The 13810-nt window shown below is 38.2% G+C and overlaps 1 protein-coding gene across 1 annotated transcript in view; it reads left to right on the plus strand.

Moving 5' to 3' along the window:
- The window catches only part of LOC138736396 (G-protein coupled receptor 15-like), a 32838-nt gene extending 19785 nt beyond the window's left edge, over positions 1–13053 (plus strand). The window contains exon 3 of the mRNA XM_069885871.1: positions 12661–13053. Coding sequence (XP_069741972.1) covers positions 12661–12934 — 274 coding nt within the window. The 3' untranslated portion in view covers positions 12935–13053. The remainder of the gene's footprint in view (positions 1–12660) is intronic.
- Positions 13054–13810: the final 757 nt, after the last annotated feature.

The raw sequence follows: 13810 nt of genomic DNA on the forward strand, positions 1-13810 counted from the left end.
GACCGCAGAGCCCACCTCACTGACAAAAGGCAAAGGAGGAAAAACCCAACACCCAACCCCAACCAACCAATTTTCCCCTGCAATCGCTGCAATCACGTCTGCCTGTCCCACATCGGACTTGTCAGCCACAAACGAGCCTGCAGCTGACGTGGACTTTTTACCCCCTCCATAAATCTTCGTCCGCGAAGCCAAGCTAAAGAAAGAAATATGACCATTATTTAAATGTTCTGTCACCGAACTCTCATAAAGTCCCAGTAGTGGCAACGTTATCACGTTTTGTGAAGCAAACTAAACTTTAATATGTTTTACATTTTGGCCCGCAGATTTCAGATATTCCCAGAAATGAAACATCTTGTCCACACCCACTCCCTCAAAGCCCACTCATTACAGCTCCAGCAGATGCCAATGTGTGATCCCGAGTCTTCCAAAATGATGAAACTGCAAATTCTCTGGGGCTGTGCCCGAGCACATCTATCTGCCATCTCTTTCCGATTAAGACAGTTTTACCCATAATATGGACAATTTTAAGATTCCTCAGATCTGCACCTGAAGAACGTTCCAGCGGATAAATTAAAGTTTATTTATTTTGTGACAAAATAAAAGAACAAAGAATTTGAAAGCAAACGTAATGAAATGAAATAACGTCTCAGATATCGTAAATTTGAAACAGAATTTAAAAGATGCTGAAATATCAGTAGGCCTGTCAACATATTTTGTGGAAGAGAAATGTCATTAATTTTCTTTTTCAAGATCATTCGTTCGATCACATGAACTATTCGGTAAACACAAAAACCCACCGTTAACCAAACTAAGAGGCGACTTAACCTGCAGGTAGTTGAACAATTCCGTATCGCAGAATGAAGTTCAATATGTGTCAGTTTATGTTTTATAACTATCCGGTGCAGTGAAAGGGTTATTCGATGAACAGACTTGTGGGTTACGCGAGCATGACATACTGCCATGTGTGGAACACAATTGACAGAGTAACAGATTACATGAAATGAACGATTAATTTAAAGCAAGCAAGGTCAGTGTGTGAAAATTGTTATGGGGGATCACTAAGGTGTCTGATCTCTGCAGGGTAAAAAATGTCTTCAGTCTGTTGTTGCCTGATTTTCCACTTTTAAACCGTCTCCCTGATGAGAGAACAGAGAAGATCGGTCGTCCTGGGTTTTTTTTAGTGTATTTATTGCCTTTCCTGGTCATCGGGTTTGCACACGGAGACGCAGTTTGCATTCTGATCTGCGCTACGTCCCAACCTTCTGCGGTTTTTAAACAGATTTTGAGCATGGACGTTTTCATTCTCCGCTGTGATACACCCAGCAAATTTGCTTTTGATGGCGTGACGTTAGCAGTTGTTGAGGTGTGAGTACATGTCGAAAATCCCTTCATCTGCCAAAGTAGAGGCCTTCAGCCCCTACTCGGTTGTAACTTCAATATACGTATTCTGACCGAATATGTTGTGTTTTATATTGAATATAGATATAATTTGGGGTGATAAAGCGTGGCATTTTCTTTTAGTCTAGGTCACATGAAAACACTTCAAAACAGATAATCATTTATAATACTGGAGCTTTGCTCAAACCATATAGGCCTGCTGTGAATGCCTTGGCAAAATCTTTATGGAGTGCCCAAGGGACTTCACTACTGGATTGATATTTTATAAAGCAACAGATGAAAGAACTCAGAGGATTCGATTCAGAGCCATGGTCTGTCTGGAGTGGAACTTGCTGTTCTAAGACGGTCACGTGGTTTGTCAAGCAGGGAGTAAAACAGGATTTTCTCAGAGAGAGAGAGACAGAGAGAGAAATAGAGAATTCATTTCTCCAGTTTTACAGTTCAGCAGCAGCTGCTGGGACTGGAACGGACAAGCTGGCAAACTGTGGAAAAACAACTTTTCGAAGATGGGTTGTGAGTGCTTTGTTCATCCTGGTCAAACCCATTGTGGTCCATAAAAGAGGAGCGGACTGGCTGCCCAATGTTTCACTTGAAATAAAGAGAAACAAAAAAGACCTCTGTGGTGACCTGAAATAAAGAAGTTATCATCTGGAAAACTCTGAAGGGATCCAACGAACAACAAATCACCAAAGTCTGGAGAAATCCGTAAATTTTAAATTCGGTTCACAGAACAAGAATAGCCTGCAACCAGTGAACTTGAAGAATTGAAAAGTGAGATTGGACTGTGAATCAAATAACCTTTCTAAAAGAACACACAATACATACACATGCGTTTACAATTATTAGGGGTGGGGTAAAGTAAAGTAAGTTAATAGTAATAAGTTATTGTTTGACTCTGATTTCATGTTTAAAGATAATTTTTGATTAAGTAACCAATTGAACCACTTAAACCATTAAAACATTTAAAGAACTTTTGTTTAAGTAACCATTTGTTTTGTTGAATTTCTATTGCTGCTGCGTTTTGGGGTCCTCCGGGCTCGTAACACTTAGATATTCGTAGCATCTTCACTATGTTAACATTTTCGACTTAGCATCATTAATGTGGGCAGGATTGTGTCCTCTCCCGCCTGCAATGATGTCAATGATCCTGTTCCTAATGACTTTGAGAGAGAGAGAGAGAGAGAGAGAGAGAGAGAGAGAGAGTCCTTATTCCTGCCATCCTGCCCATGAGATTTTCGATCTCTTTCCTGTGTTTTTGTCTCCTTATTCGTTGTCGAGTCTTCATTCAGCATCGCAGGCAAATTTGGGTTCAAATGGAATTCTTCTGTAAAGTCATGGGTGTACAGGTAATATATTTGGAAAGAAGACACAATCTATTGGAGTGACGGGTTTGATTGTGATCTGAAAGATCTATTATCACTCATCTTCACTGATTGCCTTACGTTTTCAGTAACTCAAGGATCCAGTTGGGGCGTCAGAATAAAGGTCTAGATTAGTGGCGGCCAATCCTTTTTCCCGGCCCCACTACGGCTCGCTTCCTGTTTTTACGTGACATCTACCACCTGAAGAGTGTTTCTAATTTGTTACATATAAATGTGGGGAAATTTGTCAAGATAATGAGAATTATTTTGTCATCGGGTGTAGAGGGAATACGTCCATTTGCGATTTCTGAGCTGACCAGTCCGTTCTTATACGTCTTCATCATGTTCAAGACCTTTCATTATGACCATGCTAAAGTTCGGGCAATGTTTATTACTGGTTTATTCTTGTTTCTAAGCTTCATAATGTCTTCATTGACTTTCATTGGCACCTCTCCGGTTCTCATGTTGGATGATAGCAACTATAGAGTCCAAATGTGATCAGAAGCTTAGATTCAAGCCTAGTGCTCGTACCCGCATCAATGAAACAATTGAAAATTAATGAATAGTCAACAATACCACAGATTATGGTGCTCTTAAATGAGGGGTCTATGTATAAAAAGCGCAGTCATTTCTACATGGTCAAACCACAATATTTACAAATAACTTTGAATAAAATCTGGAATAATCACCTTAACTACATGTGAATTATCGGATTACAAATTTAAAATGGTGGCTCATGGGGGCAAATAACATTAAAAAAAATGAATTTATCCCATATATTATGGAGGGTACTGTATGCGTGCATTGTTTCCATGTATTCTAGGGCGATGTGTCGAGCTACTGACATGTTATCAGTTGTTGCACTGCTCTGCATGTGCACAATATGCATTTATACAAGCTCTCTGGCAGGCTAAACTTGGTGTGAGCCTCTCAAATCGATTCATATTCGTGAATGTCAAAGCCAAAGTTCGATAAGAATTCAGGTTCGTTATTATGTTGTCATCGGATTCATAAGGGGATGACAATTTGAAGCAAGTTTGTCTTGTGGCAGGGTGCTATTAAATATACCTGTGAATACACCCATCAGAGGATTTGTGCAGACTTCAGACACGTCCCAAGACTCCATTTCAGCATTTTCTCCGGTTCACCAGAGAGTGGAGATGATAATGAAATGACTATAATCATAAACAAATTATTAAAATAATGAAATAAAATTTGATGGAAATCTGAAAGTGATGTCTCCCTTAAAAAGATGAACCTGTTGTGCATGTATGAGTGGGTGTGAAAAGCGACATGGAAGCAGCCTTGGACAAAGACTTGTGCCACATATCTTGTATCTGGTGAGGGATAATTCGAGCTGTTACGAGCCCAGAGGACCCCAAAACCCAGCAGCAATAGATATTCACCAAGGCAAATGGTTACTTGAACAAAAGCTGCTTTTAATTACCTTTAAATATGAAAATAGGATCAAACATATTACTATTAACTTCACTAAGCTAACTTTACCGTCTTCTAATTCTAAGTGCATGTGTATGTAAATTCAGAAAGGTTCTTTGATTCACATTCCAATCTCACTTCTCCAAGTTTACTGGTTGCAGGAAATTCTTATCCTTTTTTTAAAAAAAATTAATTTGAAAGATCATTACTAATAATGCAGCATACATTCCATAAAGACAATTTTACATCTGTATATCTATCAAAAAACAATAAAAAAACAGAAAAAAAGAAAAATAATAAAAATGAGTCCCCAGCCACCCTCCCATCCCATCAGCCACTCTCTTAAGTGCCAAAAATATATAAACAGAAACGAAGAATGTTATAAATCAAAATACATCTAAATACATATATTCCAAATACAGTAACCACTTATTAACAAAATAAGAATAATTATCATGCAGATTATATGTAATTTTTTCCATAACAATACAAGCTTTCAATTCGTTATGCCGTCGCATTATATTAATTGCTATGTTATCTTTCCATGTGGAAAGTTGTGTGAGAGGGCACATATGTTATCTTTCCACATTTTCGAGCTACAGACAATGCTAAGCATACAAATGCAATTTTAAATTTATCGAATCCTAATCCCTCTAACTGAATTATATAACCCATTAAAATAGATGGATCTAGTGGTAACTTAATGTCATATAATCTTTCCAAAGTTATCCTAATTTCTAGCCAAAATGGTTGTACATGAATACAAGTCCAAACAACATTTTAAAAAGTACCAGTACATCTTTCTTTGGCTTGGCTTCGCGGACGAAGATTCACAGAGGGGGCAAAAAGTCCACGTCAGCTGCAGGCCCGTCCGTGGCCGACAAGTCCGATGCGGGACAGGCAGACACGGTTGCAGCGGTTGCAGGGGAAAATTGGTTGGTTGGGGTTGGGTGTTGGGTTTTTCCTCCTTTGCCTTTTGTCACATACACCACATCTAAAACAGTGTCTGAATTACTAAAACCATATTTTTTTCCAATTTCTCTTGGGTTAAATACAACTGATGTAAAAAATTGTAATTAACCATTCCATACCACATATTCGTCAATTTAGTAACACTATCATGACACATAGTCTTCAGGAAAAAAAACTAAATAATTTTCCCATTTAAGCTTAGACTTTTCCCATTCCAGTTTATCCATATTGTCTTGTAATACTTGGGACATTACAGAAATATAACACTTTTGGTAAAGAAGAAATCAAAGACTCGAATTCCATCAATACAGGCAAAATCATCTATCTACCATACATATCTTTCACCAAAGCTCGAAGTTGACAATAAACAAAGAATTTTCAGCAATATCAAAATGCTCTTTCAATTGATTGAAAGAAAGAAACTGTCTTTCTACAAAACAATCCTGTAACATCTTTATATCCTTAGAGTCTCAACTCTTTAAATAATTATTAAACATTGAAAAGGAATAAGCTGATTGTTATCTAATGGGGTAAAATTTTCAATTTACTTTTTGATCCTAAAATCTTATTTTTTTTCATCTATATCTTTAATAGATAAATCCTGAAAAAATCCCTTTGAGGGAGAACATGGTATTGATTGAAATAAATATTGAATTCGAGGAAAATATATTCATATTAATACAATTAACTTGGCCAATTAAAGTTAATGGGAGATCTTTCCACTTAATTAAATCTGCTTTAATATTTTTAAATAAAGGAACATAATTTAACTTATATAAAGATTGAGTGACATTCACAATTATTCCTAAATATTTAATTTTATCAGATAATATCAATTTAATAATATTTTTATATTCTGAATAATTTCCTTCTCCAACTGGTAAAATTTCACTCTTATCCCAATTAACCTTGTATCTAGATAATGTTCCATATTGTAATAAACATTCCTGCAAATGCGACAATGATTGTTCTGGATTTGTCACATATATCAAAACATCATCTGCAAATAGATTAATCTTATACTCTTTATCCATAACTCTCATCCCTCTTATCTGTTGATTCTGTCTTATTTTTTGAGCTAATGGTTCAATAGCCAATGCAAACAGGGCTGGTGACAATGGACACCTGTGTCGGGTCGAATGTGTCAATTTAAACGGTAATTAAACTTGACCATTTGTCACCACCTTGGCCATTGTGTTCGTATATAAAGCTTTAACCCAACCAATAAAAAAGGGCCAAATTTAAACTTTTCCAACACCTTAAATAAAAAATCCCATTCAACCCTGTCAAAAGCTTTTTCGCCATCAAGTGCAACCATGGTTGGGCTACTGTTGATATGCATTGACCAAAGAAATTCATTGAAGAATATTATCTGAAGCATTTCTATTCTTAATAAAACATATTTGATAAATATGTATTAATTTAGGTAAATACTTGGCAAGTCGATTTGCTCACACTTTCGCTATGATGAATCTACATTCAGCAATGAAAATAGGTCTATATGAAGACACATTCTTTTTAATAATTATTGTAATTAAAACACTAGAACAAGATTCCAGAAACTCATGCTCTTCAGTTACTTGTTGTAATACCTCCTCAAACACAGAGGATAAATCTTCATAAAAAGTTTTATAATATTCCACAGAAAATCTGTTTTCCCTTGGTGACTTACCATTTGGGATTTCCAACATAGGTTCCTTAATCTCAAATTCTGTAAACGGAGCTTCCAATTCCATAACATCCTGCTCTTCCAATACTGGTAATGTTAATTTAGATAAATAAGATTTCATAGACCACTATCCTGTTTCCCCTCAGAAGTCTACAATATTTTTGTAAAATGAATAAAACTGGTCATTAATTTCCTGAGGTTTATAAGTAACTGATGAATTCCTTTTAACAGCATTAATAGTCCATGAAACCTGTTCTGCCTTTAACTGCCATGCTAGTACCTTATGTGCCCTCTCACACAACTCATAATAACGTGATCGATTAATTAAATGCTCAAATTGATAAGTTTGCAATGTAATATAACGTAATTTCAAATTAGCCAAACCCATTTTTTAAAATCTTCTGTCACATCTTTCTGAAATTTCTTTTCCAATTCAGCAATTTGATTCTCCAGTTCCAAACTCTCTGCCATATACTGTTTCTTAACTTTAGTAGTGTAACTAATAATCTGCCCTCTTAAATGTTTTAATGCATCCCATAATACAAAACGACTATCTACAGAATTAGCATTCTCAGTCAAAAACAGTCATCAGTTCCTTAACAAAAGTAACAAATTCTGTTTTTTTTTCAACAACATTATATTCATTCTCCATCTAGAAAATGAATGTACCACTTCTGAAATTACACAAGAGAAAAATAATAAAGAATGATCCGATATAACTCTACTTTTTTATTCCACCTGTAATACTCTTCCTTCTAAATGTGCTGATACTAAAAAAAAGTCTATTCTGGAAAATGAATCATGTCAGGACGAATAAAAAGAGAAATCCTTCTCCGTAGGATTGACCCTTCTCCACATATCCACCAAATTTAAGTCTTTCATCAAGGCCCAAGTTTGTGTCGCCATCTTTGATTTCTTTATACGTTTTGGAGATGTACCCAGTAAAGGATCCAAAACACAATTAAAATCTCCTCCAACTAGTTTAGCAGGGGGGTGGGGAACAGAGTGTGAGAGCAGAGTCAAGGGAGCATGGCCACCAAGATAAGAGTAAAAATGATAATAAAGATAGGATGGAGATTAGGGTAGAAGGCAGAAAAGAGAATGTATGTGAGGGTCATTCTCTGAAATGCATATATTTTAATGCAAGAAGCATAGTGAACAAGGTAGACGAGCTTAGAGCATGGACAGATACTTGGGGTCACGATATTGTGGCAATTAGTGAGACCTGGCTACAAGAGGGGCAGGACTAGCAACTTAATGTTCCAGGATACATTTGTTTTAGATGTGATAGATGAGGGGGTAAAAAAGGGGGAGGAGTTTCTCTGCTTGTTAAGGAGGACATTACTGCCGTAAGGTGGCAAGATGGTCTGGAGGGATAGTCCAGTGAGGCTGTTTGGGTGGAATTGAGGGGTGAAGGAGACATGAGGGTGCTAATAGGGGTGTATTACAGACCACCAAATGGGTCAAGAAAACTGGAAGAACAAATGTGTAGAGAGATAACGTATATGTGTGAGAATCATAAGGTAGTGATCATCGGAGATTTTAACTTCCCTCACATTGATTGCGATACCCATACAGTTAGAGGGCTGGATGGGCTAGAGTTCGTTAAATGTGTTCAAGATTGTTTTCTGAATCAATTAGTAGAAGAACTGACTCGAGATACTGTAATACTGGATCTCCTGTTAGGGAACGAGCTAGGTCAGGTATCAGACATTAATGTTGGAGATCTAATTGGGTCTAGTGAGCATAATTCTGTTAGTTTTAAGGTAGTTTTAGGGAAGAGCAAGGAGGGGCCTAAAGTTGAGGTTCTGGATTGGTGAAGAGCAAATTGCGAAGGAATAAGAAGGGATTTGAGGAGTATTTAGTGGGACACGATATTTACAGGTGAGGGTGTAAATGAGAAATGGAGGATATTCAAAAAAGAAAATTTGAGGGTACGAAGTAGTTATGTCCCAATGAGGATCAAAGGAAAGGCTAGAAGTCATAGGGAGGCTTGGTTTTCGAGGAATATTGCAAATTTGGTTAGGAGAAAAAGGGAGGTGTACAAGAGGTATAAAGAACAGAGAGCTGACAATTTGAAGGAGGACTACAAAGAGTGTAGAATGAATCTTAAGAAAGAAATTAGAAAGGCCAAAAAAAGGCACGAAGAGGCTTTGGGAGACAGAGTAAAAATAAATCCAAAGGGTTTTGATAAGTACATTAAAAGTAAAAGATTAGTGAGGGATAAAATTGGACCCCTTGTAGATAGTGAGGGTAGGCTGAGTGAGAAGTCAGAGGAAATGGGGGAAATTTTGAATGATTTCTTTGCCTCGGTATTCACTAGGGAAAAAAATATTGAACCAGTTCAGGTAAAGAACAATAGTGGGGAGGTAATGAAGCATATAAGGATAACTGAGGAGGTAGTGATGGCTGTGTTTAAAGAGATAAAGGTGGATAAATCTCCGGGACCGGACAAAATATTCCCAAAGACACTCAGGGAGGCTAGTGGACAGATAGTGGGGCCATTAACAGAGATATGTAGGATGTCACTGACCACGGGGGTAGTGCCAAAGGATTGGAGGGTGGCGCATGTGGTTCCGCTGTTTAAGAAAGGGTCTAAATGTAAACCTGGGAATTATAGGCCCGTGAGTCTGATGTCTGTGGTGGGCAAGCTGATGGAAAGTGTTCTGAGGGATGGTATTTACAATTATTTGGAGGTACAAGGATTGCTAGGGAGTAATCAGCATGGTTTTGTCAGGGGTAGATCATGCTTGACAAACCTGATTGAGTTTTTCGAGGGGGTTACAGAAAGGTTGATGAAGGGAAAGGTGTGGATGTTGTCTATTTAGATTTTAGTAAAACTTTTGACAAAGTTCCCCACAGGAGGTTAGGAAAAAAGGTGGAGGCATTCGGTATAAATGAGGAGGTAGTGAAATAGATTCAGCAATGGTTGGATGGGAGGTGTCAGAGAGTAGTGGTAGAAAATTGTTTGTCCAATTGGAGGCTGGTGACTAGTGGAGTTCCTCAGGGATCGGTTCTGGGTCCACTATTGTTTGTTATATATATTAACGACCTGGAAGTAGGGGTGGAGAATTGGGTAAGCGAGTTTGCAGATGATACAAAGATTGGTGGTGTTGTGGACAGTGAGGAAGATTACCGTAGATTAAAAGGTGATTTAAGAAGGCAGGAGATGTGGGCTGAGAAATGGCTGATGGAATTTAATACAGATAAGTGTGAGGTGTTACATTTTGGAAAGGCAAATCTAAATAGGTCATATGCATTAAATGGTAGGCTATTGAGATGTGCAGAGCAACAAAGGGATTTAGGAGTTGTGGTAAATAGTACTCTCAAGGCTGATACTCAGGTAGATGGTGTGGTGAAGAAGGCATTTGGAATGTTGGCCTTCATAAATCGGAGTATTGAATTCAAGAGTAGGGAGGTTATGATGAAATTCTACAAGGCATTGGTGAGGCCACATTTGGAGTACTGTGTACAGTTTTGGTCACCAAATTATAGGAAAGATATAAACAAAATAGAGAGAGTGCAGAGAAGGTTCACGAGAATGTTGACAGGATTTCAAGGTTTGAGTTACAGGGAAAGGTTGTGCAGACTGGGGCTTTTTTCTCTGGAGCATAGAAGATTGAGGGGGGACTTGATAGAGGTATTAAAGATTTTAAAAGGGACAGACAGAGTAAATGTGGATAGGCTTTTTCAATTAAGAGTGGGGGAGATTCAAACTATAGGGCATGGTTTAAGATTGAAGGGGGAAAATTATAAGGGGAAGATGAGGGGAAATTTCTTTACGCAAAGGGTGGTAGGGATATGGAATGAGTTTCCGGCAGACGTGGTTGAGGCTGGATCATTGGTTACCTTTAAGGAAAGACTGGATAGTTACATGGAGAGGAGAGGATTGGAGGGGTATGGACCGGGTGCTGGTCAGTGGGACTAGGAGGGTGGGGATTTGTTATGGCATGGACTAGTAGGGCCGAACTGGCCTGTTCTGTGCTGTAAGTGGTTATATGGTTATGGTTATATATTTTCCTTAGCTTGATTAAACAACAAAAATACATCAGAAATAAAATGCTCATCATCCACATTAGGTGTGTAAACATTGAGCAAAGTCTAAGGTTCAGCAAAAACTTTACAATTCACCCTTAAGACCCATCGAATATTTCCTTCTATATTTTGTAATTCAAAAGAAAAATTCTTATGAATTAAAATTTCTATACCTCTTTCTTAGAATTAAATGAAGAAGAAAACACATGTCCAACCTAAAATCTCTTCAGTTTCAAATGTTCTTTTCCAGTCAAGTGAGTTTCTTGTAAAAAGGCAATATCAAATTTCATTTTCTTAATATTAGCCAAAACTCTCTTTCGCTTAATCAGATTATTTAACCCGTGAACATTAAAAGTTGTACATTTCAAATTAGACATCCTTACAAATTAACAATATAATGCATCACTACAAAATATCGCTCCCCTTATAATAACTTAAATCTCTATCCCTCCCCTATATAACCATATAACCACTTACAGCACAGAACAGGCCAGTTCAGCCCTACTTGTCCATGCCGTAACAAATTCCCACCCTCCTAGTCCCACTGACCAGTACCCGGTCCATACCCCTCCAGTCCTCTCCTCTCCATGTAACTATCCAGTCTTTCCTTAAATGTAACCAATGATCCCGCCTCAACCACGTCTGTCAGAAGCTCATTCCACATCCCCACCACACTTTGCATAAAGAAATTTCCCCTCATGTTCCCCTTATAATTTTCCCCCTTCAATCTTAAACCATGCCCTCTAGTTTGAATCTCCCCCACTCTTAATTGTAAAAGCCTATCCATATTTACTCTGTCTGTCCCTTTTAAAATCTTAAACACCTCTATCAAGTCCCCTTTCAATCTTCTATGCTCCAGAGAAAAAAGCCCTAGTCTGCACATCTTTCCCTGTAACTCAAACATTGAAATCCTGTCAACATTCTCATGAACTTTCTCTGTACTCTCTCTATTTTGTTTATCTTTCCTATAATTTGGTGACCAAAACTGTACACAGTACTCCAAATGTGGCCTCACCAATGCCTTGTAGAATTTCATCATAACCTCCCTACTCTTGAATTCAATACTCCGATTTATGAAGGCCAACATTCCAAATGCCTTCTTCACCACACCATCTACCTGAGTATCAGCCTTTTAAAGAAAATGCAGAAAAAAGAAAGAATATTAATTATACCAAAAAAACTACTACTACCCAAAGGTAGTAACGCCTGAAAAAAACTGGGTGTGGTAAACCCCACTAGTGGCGGATGACTATCAAAGATTTCAGTGCTATCCACCCCCCAGCCAGAAATACATTCTTCACATCAACACAATCAAATACTGTAAATATATTGAACCCACTGACTGCATTCCCAATGATTGTTCCGGATCTTCAATGTCAATAACACTTCGTGTTAAACTTCTTTCTTTGCATTCTTCCAATTTTTCCCGTTCTTCCCATTCCCATTTCCATTTGCCTTCTTTTTAGGTGATAGCAGTGAAGATCTTCCATGTCCTTACAAATCTGCTAGTAAATTACCAAAAATTAATGCATCGTGATCATGTTCAAAAACTTGAGATTGAAAATTACCATAAAATACTTTCAATACTGCAAAGTAACGAAAAGCAAATTTGTAACCCTTCCGCCACAATATTTCTTTAGTCAAGTTAAATTCCCGACATCACCTAATAATCTCCTGACTCAAATCTGTATAGAAAAATATTCTGTTATTTTGGACCATCATTGGAGTCTGACTTTGTCATGCCTTCTGTACCACCATCTGTAAGTCTTCCTCTTCTTCTTCTTCCAGTGTTGTCGGTCCCCTCCCAGAGCGGCTGTGGGTCTGTACATCCGACGACGGCATCCCGACCACGTCAGAACGCCACAGCTCTGGTGCCCCCCACAGACCCTATGTGATCCAACAATTCCTGGACCTTGAAGCACTGTGCATGCCCGATAAGGCCAGGGACTGCACAGGTGCGACTACCGACGCCATTCTGCGTTCCCCAGCCCACTCGATGGCAGCCGGGCTCAAAGGCTCTTTTCTCAGCCGGTTCGCGGACGCGGGGTTCGGCACTGGCTGAACTCATCGTCAAGCCGGCGCTATACTTTGCCGGGCAGGAGTCCTCTGTGCCTTGGAGGTTCCAAACATCGGGTCCATGGCTTCATTTGAACAGACAGGCCTTAATAAATCAGCACTTTTAAAAGGTGGTTTCTTCTGCAGTTGAGTTGTTTTTTTTTTACATTAGTCGCCAATATAATGTTCCCAAAAGTAAAAATACAACTTTTAATCACTTTTATAAACTTTAAAAATGGGTGCTTAAAAAACTAGCTGAGGAAGGGTGGGATTTCACATCTGTCCTCTATGCCATCTTGTGACACCCCCCACGGATTTACCACAATATTTCCAGTTTGTCCTGTTCTAGTCACAGCTGCTGGTGCTGAACTGTAAAACAGCATAAACTGAATTTTCTCTCCCTGAAAGAAAACCCTGTTTTACTCACAAAACCACATGATCCTCTTAGGAAAGCAAGTTCCAGGCCAGACAGACTGTGGCTCAGATGAGTTCTTTCATTTGTTGCATTTTCGACAAAAAAAACCAAACAATCCAAAGTTTGGGCACTCTCCAAAGTTTTTGCAAAGGTTCTCGGAGTGGACCTCCAGTATTTTAAATAACATCAGGTTAAAGTGTTTGTATGTGACTGAATTTTAAAAAAAAAATATCTCCCAAAAACATATCTATAATCTGTCACTTTGCAAATAAAAAATTGATCAGGTACACCACTGTTCCTACCCTCAGAATAGTCAGTGATGCCGCTTGTGAAAGCAACGTTTCATTCCCCAGTTTGGTTTCTCTGTCTTTCTGAATTATGCCCACTCATGTTCCAAAGATTCACAATTGTGCGAATTGTAGCACAACTATACACATCACCGACAATTCTTTTAATAAAAGGTATCAC

This window comes from Narcine bancroftii, chromosome 6 (genome assembly GCF_036971445.1).
Source record: "Narcine bancroftii isolate sNarBan1 chromosome 6, sNarBan1.hap1, whole genome shotgun sequence".
NCBI classification, from domain to species: Eukaryota; Metazoa; Chordata; class Chondrichthyes; order Torpediniformes; family Narcinidae; genus Narcine; species Narcine bancroftii.